The following is a 25,631-nucleotide window of genomic DNA, read 5'->3' on the forward strand; positions in this document are numbered from 1 at the left end:
AGCATATTTGGGGGTTCCTCAGGTCAGAGGTGGGATCCAGCAGGTTCTCACCAGTTCCCGAGAGTGGGTTACTAATTATTTGTGTGTGCCGAGAGGGGGTTACTAATTGGGTCTGTTTTTCCGTTAGAAATTCCATTAGGTTGAAAAATCATAAAGTCCTGTTGTTTCCCTGTAATGTGGCTGGTTAGCGAAGGTAGAAAACGGGATAATTCTCCCTGTTGGGCTGTTTTAAAAACATGTTTTAGAAATATGGTCAAGTTCCTTGTTTAAGGAAAGTATCCTTCTTTTGATTTCTGGAAACAAAATGAAGTATTTGAAAGTATTAAGTATTTGACAGGCAGTCAATTAGAGGAGAAGTAGTTGTTTCTGTTGGCAGTAGACGATAGGACTTGCTATAATGAGTTTAAATTATGGACAGAAAGATACCAGCTAGGAATTAGGAACTTTTTTTTTTACCTTAAGAGTTTTTTACAGTAACAGAGAAATTATTAATGCCCCGTCGCCGGAATGCCCGGCCACGCCCCCGGAATACCCAGCCCATCCCCATTGGCGCTACACCACTGTTTGAATCCCACCACCATGGGAACCTGTTACTAAAATTTTTGGATCCCACCACTGCCTCAGGTTTGCCGAAAACTGGCCTGATGAAGGCTGAGAATGCTCTGGAAGATGCAGAACACCGAAAGCAGCTAAGGGTCTGCTACAAGGGGAAAAGGTGGTGGGTTCTAGTCTGACCTACCCCCATGAGAGTTTATAGAATCCTGGCAGAAGAGTATTTCCAAACAGCGTGTAACAGGCTTCCCTCTGTGATACACCTCTGAAGATGCCAGACACAGATACAGGCGAAAGATTAGGAACAAGATCTACCAGACCACGACCACACAGCCCAGAAAACCCACAGCAACCAGTATTTCCAAACTGTTATTCTCTCCAAGGACTCTTTGCAGCCCCCTTGCCCACCCTGGGTCACCACCAACCGAGTGACACCCTTTGAAACAGCCCTTACATACCAACAACCCCACAAATATTGACAGTCGGTCCACCTTCCCTGCTCTTCGTGCCTCTAATTCTCAGAGCCCCAGAAGCAATTAACTGCTTGGGCTTGGTTGGTTTAAAATATCGAATCGTCGCACAAGGACAAAGGTGCTCACCGCCGCAGGTCTTGTTGAATTTTGTGTTTTCTTGAGGGGACCCTTTCAGCTGGCACTGAAAACGGTGCTGCCAGAATTCTTGAAACCAGGGATTCCGGAGATTGGTTTCTGGCTGGAGCTGGAGATAATAGTCATCAAACCATTTCACGTCGGGAGACTGGAGCTTGATCGTTATTCCGCCAACCGCTTCCCGCTGGTAGCCGTCTGTCACATCATACCTGTCTGCCCAGCCATCACTGCGGAGATAAATAAAGGGAGAAAACTCTCTGTGAGGAGGCAGCTGCTATGAACTATTCAGGGGCATTATTGACACTTCTCTTTGGAGACAGCAAGGAAGAATGAACACAGATAGACAATGTGTATGTGCTGGTTATCTTGCATCAGTCTTCTTTTTAATAGAGAGAGAAGCAAGACCTAGGGTTGCATTTGGTTCTCCCCAAATATCTTAGCTGACGGGAGCCATTTTGGTCTGCTTAAAGATGGCCCATGCTGATGCTGCATTCATCAAAAGATGACACATCTCAATGTGAAAAAAATTAAATATATGCACATTGGAATAACCAGTACAGATACACATGCTAATACAGTGGATCCTCGATTTTCATTGCCTTTGGTTTTCATCGGTTTCGGTTTTCATCGTTTTTTTTCAGTGAAAAATGTGTCTCGGTTTTCATTGATTTGCCTCAGTTTTCATTGATTTTTTCAGTGAAAAATTCGTCTCGGTTTTCATCGATTTGCAGTAAGGTGCAGGGGTTTGTGCAGAAAAATCACCCGGACAAAGCTGTTGCAGGCTGTGTCTGCAACTTGTTTAATGACAATGTCTTGCCCCATTTCAGACAAATCTTAAAGAGGCGTCAGAAACAGACCTCTACGGACAGCCTTCTGGTGCGACATTGGTCCACTGGCTCTGAAGCTGGTCCTAGTGTTATTGTTTGTTACTGTTTTCAGCATTAAACACTATGTTTATTCACCCAAAATGTGTTTTTGGTATATGTTTTGGAGGTGCTGCCCTGGAAGAACTGGATTGCATTTGGATTTACCTTGATTCCCATTTCATGGAAAATTTTGCCTTGGTTTTGTCGGTTTCGGGGTTTTCATATATTTATTCTTTTCGGACAGATTACCAACGAAAAACGAGGTTCCACTGTAGTAAAGAAGTGGAAGCGTTACGGGGGGTTTAAACATAAGAGGAACATTTTATATCTTTTGTTAATGATTTATGAATTAGAAAGGTCAAAGGAAACAAAAATAAGAATATACTTAAGTGCTATATCAGTTGATATGGACATATGGGAGCGAAGAAACAACACTTAGACAACCTTTATCACATATATAACGCAATAATATTAAGTTGAAAGATTTAATTAACATTTAATAATGATCTCTCGTATACAATATAGGAAGTCATCAATAGAGTCAATTCGCTAACTAATTTTTGATGTACGACAAACTGTAACAAATTCTATGGTTTTTTTTTTCTTTTAAGCTTTCTCATTTCTTTTAATCCAGTTCACCTATTAGATATAAATATGCTAGCAGTTTAACCTATTCTTACAACTGTATAAATATAACTTAAACAATACAAAATGTAGTATGAATATTTTAACCCCTGTAGGTCAAGCAGCATAAGGTGATGCTACAAATCATACTTCTTACAGTTATGTATTATTGTACCGCTATCTTTTTTCTTCCTGCTTACCCTTTTAAACTTAATAAAAGCATAAGTTAAAAAAAAGATGAGACATCTCAAATATGTTCAGGGCGTAGTCTTATGCAGAGGGTTAGACAACCACCTGATGGAAACACTGGCTTTGGATTTCCTCACTGAACAGGGGATTGGATGAGAAGTTGGAATAACTCCACCGGGCTTTGGGGGAAGCCGGCCGCTGATTGCCCCCCCTTTTTCATGACATCAGTAGACCCTACCGTTCCCCCCCTCCAAGGGGTTTAGGATGTGGGACACCATCTATTGTGCTTGTAATTAGAATGCTGTGTTTTAACGGGGTTTAGTTTTAATATGCACAGAGCCATAATTTAATTATTCCTGGTTGTTTGTTGATGTTACTTATGCTCTGACTGTACACTCTGTGTTCACCGCCCTGAGCCCTTTGGGGGAGGGCGGTATACAAACGTAATAAATAAATAAATAAATAAATAATAAGTCTCCTTCCAACTCGAGAACCTAACACTTCATGCTAGACATGAGAACTGGAAGCCACTTGGTCTTCTGTGGCTGCTGTGACTAAAACTTCAGGAACGCTTCAGTGGGCCCAAGCCCACCCATTTCCTTCCTTCCCAACTAAAGCAGCATTCATGGACATAGTTGTAGTCTGCTCTTTCCTCACAGGCTAGTAATTTATTTTCTTGTTTACACAAGAAAGTGGTTTAATCCTGCATAAACTCACTCTATTGCCAATGGCAAGGTATTTAAGACAAAGCTTAGTGACAGAACGAAGAGGAACGACTTCACCCGCTACTGATAAATGGAGCCCGGCGGACAACTTTGTCTGATGAAGCAATAAGAACCTTTAATGGCTTAGCTGAGGATTCCTGGGATTCTCTGGAGCCCCTGCAAAGAGCCCAGGAGTGTGGATTAATGATAAGCTGCCTGTAACTGAACACCATGTACCTGAGAGGCTCAGTTGGGCACGCGGTGCTTGAATGCAGCAAATCTTTGGCATTTCCCGTTAAAGGATATCAGACAGTAGGTGCTGGGAGAGGGCTCTGGAAAAGGCATCAGTGAACCATTGCTAGTCAATCTGCATCCACGGATCACTGGATATTGTGATGTTGAAACTATATCCTCACTTCAAAAAAGGATGAGGGGAAGGAGGACCCGGAACAGGAGCAGAGAAGCTGAGAAACCGAGCCTTAGGGGTGCACATGTGCCCATTGTACTGCCACACTGCCCGCCCCCACCCTGGAATACCCCCTCTGCAGCCCGGCCACGCCTCCGCCACTCCATTGGCACTACACCACTGGGACAGAATGGAGCAGGTGAAGAGGTGAGGGGTGAGGATGATGAGGGGTTCGGAGACCAAGCCCTATTAGGAAAGGCTGAGGGACTTGGCAGTGTTCAGCCAAAAGAGGTAGAGGGGCCCACGGTTACTCTCTGAAAGTATTTGAAGAACTGTCACTTAGAGGAGGGCGGGGAGCTGTTCCTGTTGGCAGCAGAGGATAGGTCTTTCAATAATGGGTATAAATTACAGGGAGAAAGGTTCCAACTGGATATTAGGAAAAGAAATTACAGTAAAAGTTGTGCAACAGTGGAATCAGTTGCCTAGAGAGGGGTCGAGTTCCCCCTCACTGGCAGTCTTTAAAGAGCAGCTGGACAAACATTTGTCCATGGTGCGCTACACTGATATTGCATTGAGCAGTGGGTTGGACTAGACCCTTCCATAGCCCCTTCCAACTCTGTGATTCCCTATATCTCCTGAGGAGGTGAATTATCCCAATAGAACACACCTTCCGGAATCCAACTCTCCTACCCAGCAACAACATCCTTATAGTCATGTGCTCCATACCAACTGGTATCCTGTCATTTCTTGGCCCCTTCCCTCTCAGTTCAACCCCATGATAATTTCCTGTAAGGGTGGTCGGCACTACAGCAGCAAATGCTGGGTGATTCTGAGGGTTGTGCCTAGGGAAGATGGAGTTTGGGAGGAGCTGTTGTGATAAAGGCCGTTTCCCCACTTTAAAAAATGACGTCGGTTTGATCCGGCGTGGACCTTTTCAGCGCGGGGATTGTGTTCCCCGGCTTCCCCACTGCCCCGCGCTCTGTGCGGGGTCATCAACAGGCGCCGTTTTCAGCAGCGCCAGAAATGACGCGCGCTGAGGGGGCGCCAGAGCAGCAGAGTCGGGGCAGCTGCATTGTCACCGCCCCTGTAGTGGGGAGTGCCGCTGGACCCCGCACTACTTGGCAAGAGTAGCGCGCAGCAAACGGTGAGTGGGGAAAGGCCCAAAGTGAAGTGAAAAGGCCATGGGGAGATTTTGACTATGTTTTGTGAGGTGACTCAAATGCATTTGGTTGATGTAGCAGCTCTTCTCTGCTCTTTCCACACCAGCCGGCCTCTGCAACAGACTGACACCACAGGGTAACTGGCCTGTGTTATGGCTGTGTGTGGTGGATGCAGTGGATGAAGATGAGTGGGGATACATAACTATTAGGGAAGTGCTTTAGAGTACCACAGGAACTCTAAGTAGAATCTTTGTGTTGGAACCAATTGGAATAATTCAGTTTTCTTCTTGTAGGATTGTTTCTGTACCTTCTCTTCTTGGCCAAGTCTAGGCTTGGGGGAGGGGGAGGTCTTAGCAATAGAGCCCCTCCATTGTCCTGTCCGCTAGGTATGCTGTTCCCTTGTTTGCATGGGGACACTCATATCTTTCCTGAAGAAGGAGCAGAGAGTGACTCATTTTACTTTAATCGCCCTCCGTATCAGGAAGGCTAAAAGGAGCTCAGAGCATTTATGTTTTATTTATCCCCCCCCCTCCCTGAATTGTCTCTCCTCCCATAAAACAGGATGTGATGTTATTGCTGAGGCTTCTGGATCATATCCCATTGCCACGGAGCAGACATTTCTGATCAGTACTCTTAGCCCAGCCATTAGAAGAAGAAGAAGAAGAAGAAGAAGAAGAAGAAGAAGAAGGAGAAGGAGAAGGAGAAGGAGAAGGAGAAGGAGAAGAGGAGGAGTCTGGATTTATATCCCCCCCCCTTTCTCTCCTGCAGGAGACTCAAAGGGGCTTACAATCTCCTTGCCCTTCCCGCCTCACAACAAACACCCTGTGAGGTAGAGAGAGCTCCGAGAAGCTGTGACTAGCCCACAGTCACCCAGCTGGCATGTGTGGGAGTGTACAGGCTAATCTGAATTCCCCAGATAAGCGGCAGAGCTGGGAATCAAACCCGGTTCCTCCAGATTAGATACACGAATTCTTAACCTCCTACGCCACTGCTGCTCCTAACCACTAACTTATGATAGGACATTTACCACTAACTTATGATAGGACATGACCGCTAACTGAGGAAAATCTCTTAGCGGGATACATGTACTACCAGCTCTCTCACTTCTCGCATTTTTCTCTTGGAATGATGTCTCATGTCATCTATAAGCATATATATTTTAGAAACATCATGCGTTTTTAGTGTCTATTTTAATGTATATTATCCAATTTGTTGCAAGCCATCCCAAGTCTGACTGTGGTTTGGGGTGGGTGGGATACAAATGAATTAAAATAAAATAAAAGAGCCCGAGTTGATGTCAACCTTTGATGCCAGCCCTGTCCCTCCTCCTAGGGAACACTGTGAGAGTACCAATGATTTTTTTAAAATGTTGAATTGAAAATACCTTCACCCTCCTCCAATTATTGTGCAAAGAGAAATATATGATTTATCACCCAAGAATAAGATCACCTCTCAAGATGCTGAAAAAAGATGGTCAACGTATCATGAGAAATCCCTGGTGTGTTGAAAAATCAACTACCTTATACACTGAGTATGTGAGAAATTGGTGATGATGACCGTGAAGATGATGATGGAGATGAGGAGTGACGGCTGCGATGAAGATGATGTTAATGAGCTGGATCCTGATGTGTTGATCGGGCCTTCTTGATATCACTGTGGTACAGAAACATATTATTTCAACACAATGACCATTTGGAAGACATCCGAGATTAAGTATACCACAATGCGCCTTCATAAGCATAGATGCCAATGATACATTAGCTTTTTTCAGTTATTACATTTTTGGCTCAATTACCTCATGCACCAGCAGACCACACTAGCTGTGATCAGTGGTGGGATTCAAATAATTTAACAACCGGTTCCAGTGGTGGGAATTCAAATAATTTAACAACTGATTGTTTACAAGCACCTTTTTAATGTTGACAGAGATAATTTTTTCTCTCTTTCTCACAATACTAGAACCAGGGGGCATTCATTGAAAATGCTGGGGGGAAGAATTAGGACTAATAAAAGGAAACACTTCTTCCATAGCGTGTGATTGGTGTTTGGAATATGCTGCCACAGGAGGTGGTGATGGCCACTAACCTGGATAGCTTTAAAAAGGGCTTGGACAGATTTATGGAGGAGAAGTCGATCTATGGCTACCAATCTTGATCCTTCTTGATCTGAGGTTGCAAATGCCTTAGCAGACCAGGTGCTCGGGAGCAGCAGCAGCAGCAGAAGGCCATTGCTTTTACCTCCTACACGTGAGCTCCCAAAGGCACCTGGTGGGCCACTGCGAGTAGCAGAGAGCTGGACTAGATGGACTCTGGTCTGATCTAGCAGGCTAGTTCTTATGTTCTTATGTTAACCGGTTCTGCCGAAGTGGTGCGAACCTGCTGAATCCCACCACTGGCTGTGATCCTTGTGATATATACAATTGTTATTTTGTGAGAGTGGGGAGAGTGTGTATTTTCAAGCTGTTTAACGTACCAGCATGTACCACACAAACCAGGGTCTCCCAAAATCCATACTTAAACTGGGCAGGGGTGGGGGTGGATTGCCATATTCACCAATAATCTGCATATTCCTCATACATAATCCTTTTTCCTGGTATGTGGGGTAAGAGCCTCAAAAATGTAACCCCAGAACATGGCTGTTAAACACTACCCATTTCATGATAGAAGGACGAGGAGGACAAGGAAGAGGAATTTGGATCTATTCACTGGTGTATCTAGGAAGGCAAAGGGGGCAGATGCCCCAGGCACCATTCACCTGAGTCACGTGGGAGGTGCACTTTGACTCCGCCCCTTTCACATTTGGGATTGATTTCTAAAAAGTTTTTTAAAGTATATCCCCCCCCCATCCTTCCTACAGCGTGGAATGAAACTGGGTGAGATCTCTCATCCTTACTCGTACAACAGTAGGGTGCAGCCTAGTCTGAGATACCATGTGAAAGATCCTTTATTAGAACTCCCATCCCCCATTTCCTTTACCTTTCCCCCCCCGATCTAAACCCTTAAAACTACTGTGGACTTTTCTGAGGTGACTCCATCCAGGTATCGCTATTTAAAACAAAACAAAACATAGAGAGAAGATAAATTCTTAGAGCATTGTGACATCATTTCTGGTTCCAAACTGGAAGTGATGTAACAGCACACAATGCCACTCCCTCCTGCCCCCAAAGACTCCTGCTGTTTGTCAGGATTCAGCGGTAACCCCTCATCTGGTGAGTGGGGAGTTATATCAGAATGATCATTTTTTAAAACTGGGTGTCTGGATATCATATTCCCTCAAATAGAAGTTTCCAGCATGGCCAGCAGTCCACTTTTGTATACATTTTCCTGCCCTGTAGGATGAGAACAATATAATACAACCAAGCTTGTTTCAGATTCATGCTGGGGGGGGGGCGGAGAATGAAAGGATAAACCAATTTCCTTAGTTTAAAATCAATATACAGAGTGGGAGCGAGAGAAAAGGTGTGGGAGAGAGGGGGGGGTTATGTTAATTTGCTGTTCTTTGGGAGAAGCGCTGGATGTTATTTCAAAATTTTATTCTTGAGGCCCAGGTTTGGTTCAGGATGAAAGCATGTACCAGTACTCTTGGGTCTGCTAACCAAAATTGGCTATGGCATTCTCTCTTCCCGCTCTCCCTAGAAGTGCTCTTATCAGCCTCAGGGCTGGAATCATTTCCAAGCTGTTGGATAAGCAATAGGTTGTATTACCTTAAAAAAAGAGAAAAAGCTGACTGTATTCAAAATATTTACTCTGATATTCTGGCAAACGGCCCTGTTGAGAACTTCAGGTCTCAGGACACAGTTTCACCTCATTCAGTTTACCAATCTACACAGAATCGCCATCCCGGTGATGTACGACTAAAAAACAGACTGTATATTGGCATCTGATTGATTGGAAAACAAGAGGCGTTTAAAGACTTCGCAGAAGATTTAACTTGGCGACTTCTGCGGCTTCCTAACCGCGTACGCGGATGATTTATTTCTTCAGGATTATGGGAGAGAGGGCAGAATCCCCAATCCTGAATCGATACAAAGATAAATGTGAATGACTGTAGGCCGAGGCAGGAGGGGGAGACTTCGTTTGTGAAAAATTTGAAAGGGGAAGCTGGTTTTGTAAAGCAAAAAAGTACTGATATTCATGTATAAGGTAGTTTCTGGTATCTCATAAAGGAAGCTTTGTCTCTCAAAAGCCTATATCATGAAATTCTTGCTGGGCCTCAAGGTTCTATTGGACTTGAATCTAGTTGCTCATATATAAGGGTACACCAGTTTCCACAACTTCCTCCCTTAGGACTTGGGAGAGTTAAAAAAATAGAGGCCTGGATGGTTTCTCTATAGCTATGCTTTGTAAATAGTGAATCAGGCAAGCCTTCCCCCCTTATCTCCTGCTTCCTGGAAGTGAGGAAGGGGGATGGGGGAGTCTGGCACGGCTTGAAGCTCCATAACAATGTTGCTTTCTCACTGTCTTTTCTGTTGCTAATTGTTTTGGAACGGTTGGGAGGTTTGGAATGGTTGGGAGGTTTTGGAATGGTTGGGAGGGTGAGGGTTAGATGGAGGGGGGATGGTCTGAAGAAGCAATGTTTTACGATATATACTGGGGGAAGAAGACAGAACGTCAGCTCTGGCTTTCTGAACCTTAGGATCTGACACTGTTCAATAAAGTTCTTGAAATATTCCTGAGTCTCAGGCTCATTCCGCACATGCAGAATGATGCACTTTCAAACTGCTTTCAATGCTCTTTGAAGCTGTGCAGAATGGCAAAATCCACTTGCAAACAGTTTGTGAAAGTGGTTTGAAAACGCATTATTTTGCGTGTGCGGAAGGGGCCTCAATTTGTTGACTGGAGTAACAGACCCTTATGCCCCTTAACCTTCTCTTCATCAAACTAGACCTCCCCAGCTCCCTAAGTCTCTCCTCCTAGGGCATGGATTCCATTTTGGTTGCCCTCCATCCCCACATTACCATTTTGGTTGTCCTCCTCTAAACCTGTTCCTGCTTGTCAATCTCCTTCTGGAACTGCTGTAGTGACTGTTTGGGATGACACACGCTAGGCGGCCCAGGGCTAATCATTAGGGACTCCAGCCTCCAAATGGAGCTTGGAGATCTCCCAGAATTACAAATGGTCTCCAGATGACAAAGATCAGTTCCCCAGGAGAAGATGGCTGCTTTGGAAGGTGGACTCTAGGGCATTATGGGCCTCACTGAGGTCCCTCCCCTCCCCAACCACCCCTCTTAATACTCCACCCCCAGATCTACAGAAATTTCCCAAGTGGGAGGTGTCAACTAAGGCCCCTTCCGCACATGCAAAATAATGCATTTTCAATCCACTTTCAATGCACTTTGCAGCTGGATTTGACTGTGCAGAATCGCAAAATCCACTTGCAAACAATTCTGAAAGTGGATTGAAGGGGCCTAGCTCAGTGATGGCGAACCTATGGCACGGGTGCCAGAGGTGGCACTCAGAGCCCTCTCTGTGGGCACGGACAAACAGAGTTCATCATGTGGGGGGTGGAAAATCACTCCCCCCCACACACACCTCTAGGCTGGCCTCAGCTGTTGGCTTGATTATTAGCATTAAACCTAAGACCTAGTTTTGGGGGAGCAGTGTAGGTAACCCTGTTAAGCGCTGTTAAACCCCACTGATTTTCATGTGAAGAACTAAAGCACGATCCTTTACCTGGGAGTAAGCTCAGTTGCTGGCAATGGGGCTTGCTTCTGAGTAAACCCTCCTAGGGTCGTGATTCACCTGTTTGAAGAGTTGCATGGTTGCTTCAAAGCAAAGCCAACGACTACCACCAAGCTTACTCCCGAGTAACGCATGCCTCAGAGTCAACCATTTTTTCTTAACTAAAACCTCAGTATTCAGGTTAAATTGCCGTGTTGGCACTTTGCAATAAATAAGTGAGTTTTGGGTTGCAGTTTGGGCACTAGGTCTCGAAAAGGTTCGCCATCACTGGCCTAGGTGAACCATACCCATAACTATTGTTGCTGGCTAGGGACAGTCACTGTTCCCCAGTGCATTTGTGTCCCAGATGTTGTCCTGAGGTTCCAATTTGATAAATGCCAGGATTTTATTTATAGAGAGATAAATCTTTAGGGCTCAACTTCCTCTCCTGGGTCTTTAGAAGTTAAATGTCTGAGTGGAGAGTGGATACATCTTATCTCGGGTACATATGTGCAAAGATGCACGTACCAGAGAGACATAAGGCACCAGGTAGGGCACACGGCGTGTTGTCTAACATGCTGCCATGGCCCGTTTTGAACGGCTGAGAACAACAGATTGCAGGGCAATTTATTCTAGCGTATCTTTAACTTGCGGAATGACCACGTTCTTGGCTTTAAAAATGAGCCTTGCTTTAGGAGAGTACACAAATACAGTAGGCAGAATGGAGTGTAAGTTTTAATTGGGGCCGGATGAACAGAAATTCTGGGGATACTCAGGTCAGAAAATGGAAGCTGTAAGTCAGCCACGACCTGATAGCACTTTCCACTTTCCACTCCAGTTAGCCGCAGGCATTTTCAACAGAAAGGGACTTACAAACTCCTTTCCCTTCCCCCCTCACAACAAACACCCTGTGAGGTAGGTGGGGCTGAGAGAGCTCCGAGAAGCTGTGACTAGTTAAAGGTCACCCAGCTGGCGTGTGTTGGAGTGCCCAGGCTAATCTGAATTCCCCAGATAAGCCGACACAGTTCAGGCGGCAGAGCAGGGAATCAAACCCGGTTCCTCCAGATTAGATACACGAGCTCTTAACCTCCTACGCCACTGCTGCTTCTCATAATATGGAGAACCAGGTTCGATTCCCTACTCCACTACATAAGCAGCGGACGCTTACTTGGTGAAGTGGATTTGTTTCCCTGCTCCTAAACATAAAGCCTGCTTGGGTGTCCTTGGGCTAGTCACAGTTCTCTCAGAGGTCTCTCAGCCTCACCCACCTGACAAAATTTCTGCTGTGGAGAGAGGAAGGGAAGGAGCTTGTAAGGCACAGTGAGATGCCCTATGGTTGAGAAAAGCGAGGTATGAATCCGAACTCTTCATCTTGGAGAGCCGGTGTGGCATAATGGTTAAGAGTGCAAGATCAGTATCTGGGAGACCCAGATTTGAACCCCGACTCATGCCATAGGGCAGTGATGGCGAACCTATGGCACGGGTGCCAGAGGTGGCACTCGGAGCCCTCTCTGCGCGCACACAGAGTTTGTCATGTGGAGGGCAGAAAATCCCCCCCACACACACATCTAGGCTGGCCTGGGCCACTGAGCACGACATGCGTGCACCACAGTGAGCAGGGAGGACTTGGCTGGCGGGCCTGGGGCCTGTGTTCCAGGTGGCTGCTACCCAGGGGGGGGGGGCACAGAGGAGGCAGAGATGCTACAGAGGCACAGAGCAGTGCACGCGGGACTTGCTGGAGGCTAGAGCAGGCTGGTCCCTGCTCGAGCAAGTGGGGCGGAGGAAGAGGGAGCCAACCGTTTTTTCCTAAACTAAAACCTCCGCATTCAGGTTAAATTGCCGGGTTGGCACTTTGTGATAAATAAGTGGGGTTTGGGTTGCATTTGGGCACTCGGTCCCAAAAAGGTTCGCCATCACTGCCATAGGGTGATCCATTCCATTCCAAGGGTGACCTTTGCCCCTTCCCACTGTCTCAGCCTAACCCACCTCACAGAATTGTCGTGATGATAAAATGGAGGAAAGGGGAATGATAGAAGCGGCTTTGGGGGCCCCTTTGGGGAGAAAGGCAGGATGCAAATAAAATAAACAAACACATCTCACACAAATACTGCTCTGGAAGGTCTCCTCGAGAAAACTGGCCCGTAACCTTCCATATTATGGTCCCCTCCATCAGCACAAGTCTCTCTGAGCCAGAACTTAAACTTCAGGGAAACAGATCCGCTCCGTGATTGCCACTGTTCAACACTGTATGTGGAACTATATAAAGTAACCATGACAACTAAGTGTTCAGAGTATTTTTTTTTCCCCCCAAAACCCCCCTATATGAACTGCCGGGGCTCTTTGTTGTTACTGTAAATGGAGGGAAGAGGTGAGCTTGAATGCTTTAGTGCCACACGTCAAAAACCACATGCCATTGCCTCTTTTGTGTTCTCTTCCGTTTCGCCGCCCACTTGGAAAGAGCACAGCAATCAGTATTATGTAAGGCTTTAAATTGAGAACAGTCCCATTCACTGGAGTGCGTTTCATTCCAGCAGTCTTTTCTCTTCCGTACCCAGAAGGGAGGGTGCCAAACAACGTGGTATATTAAAACCCATGGAACCAAACCTTGCCAAACCCTTTCGCTGCAGGGAAAGCAAACTTCGGGAGTGGGGGCGATTTGGAGCAGAGAAGTTGTGGGGGATAAGGGAAAGGGGATGGAGACACACTGCTTATCCCTTTCCTGACCTGTTATTCCTCCTCTTCAAATTTAGAACCACCTACAGGGTTTTAAATGTGAATTTGTGGAGAGGGAATGGGGAAGGGGCTGTGGTCAGTGGGAGAGCCTCTTCTTGGCATGCACAAGGTGCCAGGTTCAATCCCCACGTTCTCTAGATCCAGTGGTGGGATCCAAAAATTTTAGTAACAGGTTCCCATGGTGGTGGGATTCAAACAGTGGCGTAGCGCCAATGGGTCTGGGCGGGGCACGACGGGGCGTGGCTGGGCATTCCGGGGCGGGGCATTAATAATTTCTCTGTTACTGTAAAAAACTCTTAACTTGTAAAAAGAAAGTTCCTAATTTCCAGCTGGTATCTTTCTGTCCATAATTTAAACTCATTATAGCAAGTCCTATCGTCTACTGCCAACAGAAACAACTACTTCTCCAATTGACTGCCTGTCAAATACTTCATACTTTCAAATACTTAATTTTGTTTCTAGAAATCAAAAGAAGGATACTTTCCTTAAACAAGGAACTTTACCCTATTTATAAAACATGTTTTTAAAACAGCCCAACAGGGAGAATTATCCAGTTTTCTACCTTCGCTAACCAGCCACATAGGAAACAACAGGACTTTTTAGACCTAATGGAATTTCTAACGGAAAAGCAGACCCAATTAGTAACCCCCTCTCGGCACACACAAATAATTAGTAACCCACTCTTGGGAACTGGTCAGAACCTGCTGGATCCCACCTCTGTCTAGTTCTCTAGGTCAGGGGTGTCAAACTCCTGCCCCTCCAGATGTTCATGAACTACAATTCCCATCAGTCCCTTCCAACATGAGCACTGGCAATACTGGCAAGGGCTGATGGGAATTGTAGTTCGGGAACATCTGGAGGGCCGCGAGTTTGACACCTGTGGTCTAGGTGATGTGGAAGGCCTCAGCCTCAGCCTCTGGAGAACTGTTGCCAGTGTGTGGATAACATTAGCTTTGATAAAGCGATAGTTTGATTGAGATTCATGGGCACATGTACAAACTCATTTGGAGCACTGACTGACTGATTGACTGACTGACTGACAAACTATGGGAAAGGGGAACAGAAGCTGAGAGTAAGGTTGTTTGGAACAGTGAAGAAGGGACAGGGGAAAGGACAAAAGACTCAATCCCGGCACTTCCTTGCTCTCACTCCTTGAATGGTTTTTTTCTTCAAAGGCCACATATTCATGGAATGTAGTGTGGCGCAGAGTCCTAGGCTATATCCAGGAAAAACCAGGTCCTAATGTCCCCTGACTTTGAAGCCCCCTTGATGCCTTGAAAATGTTGACAGAGAGAATTTTTTTCTCTCTTTCTCACAATACTAGAACCAGGGGGCATCCATTGAAAATGCTGGGGGGAAGAATTAGGACTAATAAAAGGAAACATGTGATTGGTGTTTGGAATATGCTGCCACAGGAGGTGGTGATGGCCACTAACCTGGATGGCTTTAAAAAGGGCTTGGACAGATTTGTGGAGGAGAAGTCGATCTATGGCTACCAATCTTGATCCTCTTTGATCTGAGATTGCAAATGCCTTAACAGATCAGGTGCTCGGGAGCAGCAGCAGCAGAAGGCCATTGCTTTCACATCCTGCACGTGAGCTCTCAAAAACACTTGGTGGGCCACTGCAAGTAGCAGAGAGCTGGACTAGATGGACTCTGATCTGATGCAGCTGGCTTGTTCTTATGTTCTTATGTTCTTATGACCGTCTGTCCCCATATGTCCCTGTTCGGCCCCTGTGCTCCTGATGGTCCCAGGTCCCTCCATGATCTGACTGGCCTCCACCTGGGCCAGGTCCTTCAGTGCCCTGGCCCCTACCTGGTGGAACAACCTCCCCCCACCATCAGGGGCCCTGTGGGACCTAGAACAGTTCCGCAGGGCATGCAAGACGGAGTTGTTCCGCCGGGCTTTTGGGAACGCCAGCACCTGAGGTGCCGTCCCTGGTATGCTGTTTTATGTTCCATTACATCGTTGGAATTACATTTATAAATGCTCCTGAGCTAGGCTACGGAAGTTATTAGATCTGTAAGGTTGAAGTTATTTGATATTTTAATATGTTTTAATAAGATGAAATTTATTATTTATTGTGGTTGCTGATTTTGTTTGTGGTTGACCTGTACACCGCCCAGAGCCCTTAGGGGATGGGGCGGTATATCAAATCCAATAAATAAACAAATAAATGTTAAAAAAATTATTTATATTTTGTTTTTCTGGGCAGGGGTGGGGGGACTCAAAGATTCTTCCCATCTGATCTTCCTTTCTCCATTTTAGAAGCATGGGATTGAGCGTTGTACAAACTAGCCTTTGAAGAACACAATAATTTTTGTCAGCTTCCCAAAGGTGGAGGGAGGTTGTCTGGTGGTCTTTGATGCACTAGAAGTTACCCATAGTTCTCCTTGTTGAAAAACAGAGAGAAAAAAACTCAAGTGTCTAGTCCTTGGGTTTTCCAGCATCTGTTATAGATTCATTGCGAATGGACGTTGTATATGCAATTTTTATGGTCCTTACAGAGACAAGGTACATAATTTACACACATACTATGAAAGCCAGTGGGATACAGTGGTTATAGATGTCACACTAAGAGTAGAAAAACCCAGCTTCAAATCTCAGCTCAACATTAGTCTTATTTAGTGTCCTGGGCTCCTTCACTCTCTTTGTCAGCCTGCTAAGTTTCTCAAGGTTGCCGTGAAAATCAAACGGAGAGATATTACATACACTGCCCTGAGAAAAATGGCAAGGCAATAGGCACAGTTCTTATATAGCTATGCACAACTGACGTGAAAAACTGCACGCTGGAAAAAATTCAGTGTGAGGAAACAGAAGATGACATGAAAACAAAAAAAAATCACAGCCTATTTACACACTTGTGGTCTGCCCTGAAGTGTGTACATATCCCTTTCGGGTCAGATTCTCAGTTGTGCACACGAACTTGCCCACATTTTGCTGCGTTGCAGATTAGATACTCCCCGCAGTTTTTGAAACCTTTGAAACTGTGACTTTTTCTCTCCTTGCGCAGGGAAAGCAAAAGGAATCAGCGTCTGTTTCGGTTTCTCCAGCGTTTCTCGCACCTCCCCGCCTTCTTCCCCCACCCACACGGCAACAGTTTCTCCTGCTCTTCTGGGATCAAAAAGCCTGTTTGTTCGATTTTTTAAAAAATCATTCTGAAATTGTCATAAAACTTGCACGGTCTAGTAAATTAACACTAAACCACAGATGGCACCAAAGGAAAAAAAAAAGCAGAAGGCAACCTCCCCAGGCGGAGGTTGCATGAAGAGAATAAGGAAACGATGGGTGGGCAAAATGGCGGATCTGCTCAGTTCAGCTGAGGACACTTCGCAGCAGGGTAGTTGGGTGAGGACAGAAAGCCACACTGAAACAAAACAGCTACGGGGTAAGTGATGCATGCATAAAGAGCCACAGATTCAACTTGACAACAGGGAAGCACAATTAAAATGTTGATTCGAAAAGCAGAAATCGCAGAAATTCAAAACCACCCCTGCAAAAGTCAAGGCAACTACTGTCAGCAACTGCAGCGAAAAAAAAATATGGCCCTTCCTGGCAGCTTTGCAGAACTCTGGGGGTAGAAAATGTTGACAGAGAGAATTTTTTCTCTCTTTCTCACACTACTAGAACCAGGGGGCATCCATTGAAAATGCTGGGGGGAAGAATTAGGACTAATAAAAGGAAACACTTCTTCACGCAACGTGTGTTTGGTGTTTGGAATATGCTGCCACAGGAGGCGGTGATGGCCACTAACCTAGATAGCTTTAAAAGGGGCTTGGACAGATTTATGGAGGAGAAGTCGATCTATGGCTACCAATCTTGATCCTCCTTGATCTCAGATTGCAAATGCCTTAGCAGACCAGGTGATCGGGAGCAACAGCCGCAGAAGGTCATTGCTTTCACATCCTGCATGTGAGCTCCCAATGGCACCTGGTGGGCCACTGCGAGCAGCAGAGAGCTGGACTAGATGGACTCTGGTCTGATCCAACTGGCTTGTTCTTATGTTCTTATGTTCTTCCTTCTGCTGGAGCGTTTCTTCAAAACCATTGTATTTCCTGTCTCAAAGACAACATTTTGCAGAGCTGAGGGATACGGAAGCTGGTGGAACAGACAGATGAATTACGTACAATGCATCTCGCTTTCTATTTCATATCAGGGAGTCCAACAATCTTCCCTCACCGGTGGGGATAGCGTAGAGATGGTGAGAAATGGCAAATGGATCCCCCCCTTTTCACTTCTCTGCTGTACATGCCAATCTGTCACTGATGTGATGAAGGTTAATGAGTGGATTCATTAGGCCCCTGTCCGGTTTCTTTTGCTTCACCAAAATCTGTTCGCAGTCCACATAAATATGATGGATATCTGTGTTCATCCCCAAAGTAGTCATTCTGCGGTCAAATCCATGACTGATGGGGCTGTAACAGATATTCTGAGAGATTTCCTCTCTCCAGACTAGAGGTGGCTACACTAATCAAACACAGCACAACTGCCATTCATTGTACATTTAGTTATAACTAGTGGGGCCCGGCCACGCGTTGCTGTGGCAATTGTCCTTCTCATCACAGTCTGCAACCCACACAGATGTCCATGCAGGTCCAATGATCCCCAGCATAGCCTTTTGGGGTGGTCAAATGGAATCCCTCTTTCCCTTTTCAATTCACATTGTTATATGGTGGTGTCTTGTTTTTTTAGTATAAGGTAACCCTTTCCATTCCACAACAAAACTGTCCAGAGTGCGAATCCCGCTGTCCATGAGGCTGGTTGACACGCACAGTCCTGGCTTGGGTAAGGCAGAACTGGGGCAAGGAGGCTATCCCAGTCAGGCAGCAGAGGCAGGGTGGTGAGGTGCTTGGATCGAGGCCAGCTCCCTGGGTTCTTAAAGGGCCATGTGCAAAAGAAGCGGAGCCAGTAGTGTTGGTTCGCCCCCACCCCGCAGATTTTTTTAGAAGAAAAAGGTCAACTCCAGCTAGCTTTTAGTAAAAGAGAGCTGTGGCAAATATGGGTGAGGAAGTGGGTAAATGGTGGTTGGATGTGAGGGAGGGCAGAGTGAGGTGTGTGAGGATGAGCTGGATGTGTATGAAAGAATGTGTGTTATGTGATAGCAGTGGGTGAGGCACAGAGAGTGAAAGTTACCTGCAAGTGAGGGGGGGGGGACCTTACCTGACATCTCACACGGCAAAATGTGTATGTGTTTCACTACCAGTCGTATTACCTAACAGTGTTACCTATTTACTGTTTTCACTGCTCATCTCTGCCCATCTGCGCGAACATTCTAAGCCCTCATCCCAAGCCCTCAGGCCACAGACAGACAGGCTGCACGAACATTCTAAGGGTGACAGTTAAACACAAACAGCTTCATGGCCTGGTGCACCAGGGAAAAGACATTTTACCTGGCTCAGGTATGGACTTTCAGCGATTTGAAGGTCCGATTACCTGCCCGCAACAGGGAGGAACATCATGTGAAAATTTGGGGGCGATCCGTCCAGCCGTTTCGGCGTTAGGGAGTGACTAACAAAGTCACTGTTAGCTTTTTACATATATAGATGGTGGCTCTAGAAACCAAACCATTAATCCTTCCATTAATCCTCATTACAGTGCTATTTTTTCCCAGGAAACAATTTGTTGCATTTTTTTAGTTCGCTTTTGCAAGAGACGATCTCGGTGGTGTGCAGTTGGTCTTTCGTGCTTCCGTATTTTAACTGGTTCACCACCTTACCTGGGCTGAAAAGCAGGATCTGCATTTTGCAGAATCGATTAAAATAAATACTGGGCTGTTGTAGGTTTTCTAGGCTATGTGGCTGTGGTCTGACAGTTTTTGCTCCAAATGTTCTACTATGTTTACTTGCATGCAGTGGTGGGATCCAAAAAAATTAGTAACAGGTTCCCATGGTGGTGGGATTCAAACAGTGGTGTAGCGCCAATGGGGCTGGGTGGGGCACGACAGGGGTATGGCCAGGCATTCCAGGGGTGGGGCTGTGGCAAGGATGCAGCCGCTGCGCCGGTCCCTTGGGCGGGAATCGAATGCACGCAGGCGCAGTCTGCCACGCACGCCGGTGCACCTCCTGCTAGACTGCTTCAAGTTCTGTGCGCTACTGCTGAGAGGAGGGGCGTAACTAAGGCAAAAATCATGTGGCAAAATCACCAATTAGTAACCCCCTCTCAGCACACACAAATAATTCGTAACCTACTCTTGGGAACCTGTGAGAACCTGCTGGATCCCACCTCTGCTTGCATGGCCATATCTTACAGATGGAAATGGGAAATTGGTACACTGAAAAGCTAGAACAGGGTGATCCACATGCACAAAGAAATAAATATGTCTGGCACCTTCAGAGACATGTCACAAAAATACGTGGCACAGTATATAAGTAGTATATAAATACTATTTGGCCATGGTCTCAGGATGTGCATTCCTGGAAAATGTAGTTTGCCATTGCCTTCCTCTGCATAGCAACCCCAGCCAGTGTGGTGAAGTGGGTAAGAGCAGGTGGATTCTAATCTGGAGAACTGGATTTGACTCCCTACTCCTCCACCTGAGTGGCAGAATCTTATCTGGTGAACCAGATGTGTTTCCGCACTCCTACATTCCTGCTGGGCAACCTTGGGCTAATCACAGTTCTTTGGAACTCTCTCGGCCCCACCTACCTCACAAGGTGTATGTTGTGGGGAGAGGAAGGGAAAGGAGCTTGTAAGCCACCTTGAGTCTCCTTACATGAGAGAAAGGTGGGATATAAATACAAACTCCTCCTCCTCCTCCCATCTGAGTACTAACTGTACCCTAAAATAGACTGCAATTTGCAGGAGGCTACCTTTGCTTTCAACAAGGAGAGAAAAAGGAAAAAGAAAAGCAACTTCACCATATGAAATTGCTAAATCAGTTCCTTCTATGATAACTATCTCTTCCCCAAAAAGTGATGAGCAGGCATGTCGGTTTCTACAAAGTGAATGAAATCTGCGTTAATTCCGGAAACTTGATTTCTGCGTTCACTGGCATCCTTTCCAGGCCTGCAAAACAATAGTGTGCGTGTTGGAGCTTGCTGTGAATATTGAGAGAAATATGCTGCTCGCTGCAGAAGAGGCATCCTTTATTTCCACTTCACAGGTCCTTTCAGGTGTATTATAGATCGGATCTTTCATTTGGTATTGATGTTGTTCTTTTCTTACGGATCGGAAAAGGAAGTGGTTTTGCAGCATCGTATTGCTGATGATGGTCTAAGATGCCTGTACAGGCCTAAGAATTATTTCCCTCCATTTCTCTGATGCTCATTTCTTGACCATTCATTGCTGAACAGAGTGGAGCATTCTTACCCGTTCATCCTGTACATTGCAAATATCGGATATTGTGCACTGGTTTAATGAATGCATCTAATTGTAGTGATCTGGGACCATAATATCTGCAGCAATCAGGAAACGGTTATCTTGTCTGCAAAGGGACTCAACAGTAGTGGCACCCCAACTTTGGAAACCCCCCTCCTCGACAGAAATGTGTGGCCCCTTTAATATCACCACAGGCCAAGCCACCACGGTAAAATAATTTGGGGGTTAGTGCACCAGTAGCAACACAAAGCATTTGTGTTAAATACAGGCTCACCTGTAATGCATCCATCACAACATCCAGGAAAAGTGTGTTACGATGGTATATTCGTATATGGCCCTACTCGGTCTCTGCGTTCAGCAGAGGCCAATTTGCTGGTGGTTCCCGGCCCCTCAATGATGCGGCTGGCCTCCACACGGGCCAGGATCTTTACAGCTCTGGCTCCGGCCTGGTGGAACACCCTTCCTCCAGCTGTCTGGGCCCTGCGGGTTCTTGGTGAATTCCACAGGGCTTGTAAGACTGTGTTGTTCCACCGGGCCTTTGGGGTGACCAGCCGCTGACGTGGTGCCCCCTCTCTGCTCTCTGTGCTGTTTTACAACAGGGGTAACCCTCATATTGAGGGACCCGCCGTTCCTCCTTTTTGGGGAAGGTTTTAAATGTGAGTTTTCTGGACGCCTCTTATTTGATTGTATTAACCGCTGTTTTATACGGCGTTTTAGTAAGTTTTATTGATTATTGACTGGATGGAGCTTATGTTATTTGTTTACTGTGTTTTTGTATGATTTGCTCCTTTATTCAGCATTGTATGGATTTTATGCTGTACACCGCCTGGAGCCCTTCGGGGATGGGGCGGTATAGAAATCTAAGAAATAAATAAATAAAATAAATAAATAGTTATGAAACTCTGCATTTTCTTACGTTCTTATGGTGATTTTAGGCTTTGCACGGAAGCTTCGTGGTTGAGGAAAGGCATATGAGTTTCCAAATGAATAGATGAAAGAACCTCTACTTTACTAGAGCAATAATATTTGGGAAATGTTATTCTACACCACACTGGCTCTCACATCCCTTGACATCCTTACCTTAACATACTTGTTAAGCAAAGCAACAAAATTGTTTAGGCAACATTTGCTCTTAAGAAATCCTTATTGGCAATCCATTTTTCCCTCTAGATGCTTGCAAAATTGAATTTTCACAGTCATATTGTCTGACTGAATTTGAGTCAGTTTCACAAAGCTGATGTTACGCGGACATCGAGTTTTTGGAATCTATTATGTTCACTTGTATGGCCATATCTTACAGATGGAAATGGGAAATTGGTACACCGAAAAGTTAGAATAGAATCCACATGCACAAAGAAATAGAAATGTAGATTTCAGATTTTTTTCTCCCTGATGCTCAAACACAACACCTCCCATTTCAATTTTGCTTTTTCCTGGTGCAAACTGAACACATACGTTTTTATTTTCCCATCATTTTCTGTTTCTATCATGAAAGCAAGCCTGGGAGAGCCAATGCTTGTTTCAGTAAAGACCTGGGTCCTTATCTCCAATAACTCCAACCAGCTGAGTCCTCAACAATTTTTATTGAAAAACAGGAATCAAAGAAATAAAACATTAATGCAGTTAAGAGATTGCTCAGCTGATTACATTCCTTTTGGTTCTTTGTCCCCATTCCGGGAACCCATGGCCCAGAAATGCTTCTCTGACCATGTCTCAAGATGGAATCCAAAAACCTTTGTTTTCCCCTTCTCAGGAAAACTCTGTTCAGGCCACGAGGTAACTAAGGCCTTTGAAGTTGCCTCCTAGCACCTCTGCATAGTTTCCTGTCCTCCCTCCAGGAGATCAAAAGGCAAAGATGCTTTTCACAGTCATATGTGACTTCCCTTTGCTATAGGGATAGCATCATTCCATGACAGTTTCCTTGTGCAAGATTTTTGTAAAATATCTATGTTTTTTCTAGGGCAGTCTGTCACTGATTTACTTCCTTTATACTCTCCCTTTCTCCCCAGTGTGAACCCAGTGGCATAGCGCCAAGGGGACAGGAGAGTGCACGATGCACCAGGTGCGCCCCAGTGTGTGGGTATGGTGGGGTGTTCTGGGGCGTGGTGGGGTGGGCAAGGGTGGGTCAGGGCAGGGGCGCAGGGCACATGTGGGCCCTGGGCGCAGTTCCCCTTTGCTTTGGCCCTGTGTGAAACCAGAGCAGATTTCATTGTTCTTCCCTCCTTCGCTTTATCCTCACCAGATTTTTGTGAGGTAGGTTAGGCTGAGAGTGAGCAATTAGAAAGAGGTCACCAATCAAGCTGCTGTGGCAGAGCAGGGATTTGAACCTCAGTTTCCTATATTCTAGTCCAACACTCCAAAGGGAACATCCAATTACCATTCATCAAAAAATTCAGCACTATAATCCCACTGGGTCTTAACAGGGACCTGGCATTCCTCCATATTCATTCAACCATAAACAGGTATAATCCAAAATAAATCCCCTATTATTCAATGGGGCTTTCTGACAAGAAATTGTTCTTGGTATAGATCAGGGGTAGGGAACCTGCGGCTCTCCAGATGTTCAGGAACTACAATTCCCATCAGCCTCTGTCAGCATGGCCAATTGGCCATGCTGGTAGGGGCTGATGGGAATTGTAGTTCCTGAACATCTGTCCCCCCCCACCCCCCCCCCCCCCCCCCCCCCCCCCCCCTCCCCCCTCCCCCGCCCCCCCCCCTCCCCCCCCCCCCCACCCCCCCCCCCCCCCCCCCCCCCCCCCCCCACCCCCCCCCCCCCCACCCCCCCCCCCCCCCCCCCCCCCCCCCCCCCCACCCCCCCCCCCCCCCACCCCGCCCACCCCCCACCACCCCCCCCCCCCCCCCCCCCCCCCACCCCCAACCCCCCCCCCACCCCCCCCCCCCCCCACCCCCCCCCCCCCCCACCCCCCCCCCCCCCCACCCCCCCCCCCCCCCACCCCCCCCCCCCCCCACCCCCCCCCCCCCCCACCCCCCCCCCCCCCCACCCCCCCCCCCCCCCACCCCCCCCCCCCCCCACCCCCCCCCCCCCCCACCCCCCTCCACAGCTCAGGCGGCAGAGCTGGGAATCAAACCCGGTTCCTCCAGATTAGATACACGAGCTCTTAACCTCCTCCGCCACTGCTGCTCCTGTTCATGTGGAGGTGTGGGGAAGCAAACCTGATTCTCCAGATCAACAATAACATTTCTAACATAGGCTATTATGGACCCTTGACATATTCTGATGATTGGTCTTTAACATATGGTGATGTTTTAAATCCGATATGTCTATATAGATATAGATACACATAGAGACTATTGTTCTAAAATTTTATAATTTGGGGTCCTTTATACATTTTCTTGACCTTTTGGCTAGGAAAGGGACATCGATGGAATATAATGGCATAAAGTCCACCCTTCTTGGCAGCAATTTTTCTCCAAAAAGCCTCATCTCTGTAGTCTGAGATCAGCTGTTATTCCTGGAGATCTCCAGGCCTCAACAGGAGGCTGGCAACTGAGAATAGGTATTAAAGGTCTGAACAAAGCCAACAAGCAAAAGTCAAGAGCTGAAACTGCAAACAATTTTTTAAAAAAGGGATAGATAACGCTCACTCCTCCCTGGCAGATTTTGTTTTCTCTTGACAAGAGTTGGGAACCTATTTTTTAGGGGTGGGGTGGAGTCATTGTGAATGCCAAAAGTCTCCCATCCATAGCATCTGGCACAACCTTTGGACAGGTGGCATGGTGTAGTGAACAGAGTATCAGACTAGAACTTGCTCTGCCATGTACTATGCCATGGGCCAGCCACTCACAATCTCTCAGTCTGATTTACCTTAAAGGTTGTTTTGAAGGTAAGGTGGAGGAGACAACCATGTGAGAAGTGTTGACCAGAAAGTAAAGTGGGATATAAATTAATCAAATAACCAAGTAATGTTTGGAGTCGCAAATATTTCTGCCACTGTGGTGGCCATCTTCATAAATTTACTTTACGGTTTAGCTTCAGGGCTCTCTGTAGCATCTCTTTACTACTATAAACACACAGGAATGCATTGCCAAGAGTCACGGAGCTTATCTGTAAGAACGATGTTTGGCTATCTAATGGAAAATCATTCCGCAGATGGCAGCTGCTGTAAATCTTTCAGCCAACAGAAAACCAATTAAATGTGAGCTATCTTTTTATTTTTTTTTTACTCCTGGCGGACATAATGCAAAGAAAGTATCCCATCAATCAAGCAGATGTAAAGTTAATCAGCGTTAGAAAAAGAGCACACCAAATATAGTTCTGGACATGTTGGGGGGGCGGGGGGAGGAGAGCAGAATGCAACAAATTGTATAGTCCTAGTATGAATGGGTGGTATGAATACTCCTAGTAGGAATGGATCTTGGAACACTTTTTAATGCGAGAATGCAGAGAGGCTCTATGTCACAGGTGTCAAACTCGCGGCCCTCCAGACGTTATGGACTACAGTTCCCATCACCCCCTGCCAGCATGATGCTGGCAGGGGATGATGGGAACTGTAGTCCATAACATCTGGAGGGCGCACGAGTTTGACACCTTTGCTCTATGTAGAGCTCCTTGGGGAGAGATTCATCATGGACTGCAGCTTCCGATGTCTCTGTATTTCCAATTTTACCACTCTATGGTTAGGATGCAACACAGATCGCAGCCAACAGGTTTGGCAGACGAATATTTTTGTTGGTGCTTTCAAATCCCAAGTTATGACAGAGAAACCAACTCCAATTTGCCTGCGGGCACCTGGGCAAAACGGCACCTGGGCAAATGGACGTGATTGCAAATGGACGACTTCCAAGACCAC

The 25,631-nt window shown here is 46.2% G+C and overlaps 1 protein-coding gene across 1 annotated transcript in view; it reads right to left on the reverse strand.

The window, feature by feature from the left end:
• Nucleotides 1-25,631, reverse strand: part of GRM5 (glutamate metabotropic receptor 5) — a 341,429-nt gene that overhangs the window by 75,205 nt on the left and 240,593 nt on the right. The window contains 1 exon segment of the mRNA XM_048494460.1: nt 1,152-1,387. Within this exon segment, the coding sequence (XP_048350417.1) occupies nt 1,152-1,387 (236 nt within the window).

This window comes from Sphaerodactylus townsendi, linkage group LG04, assembly GCF_021028975.2.
Source record: "Sphaerodactylus townsendi isolate TG3544 linkage group LG04, MPM_Stown_v2.3, whole genome shotgun sequence".
NCBI classification, from domain to species: Eukaryota; Metazoa; Chordata; class Lepidosauria; order Squamata; family Sphaerodactylidae; genus Sphaerodactylus; species Sphaerodactylus townsendi.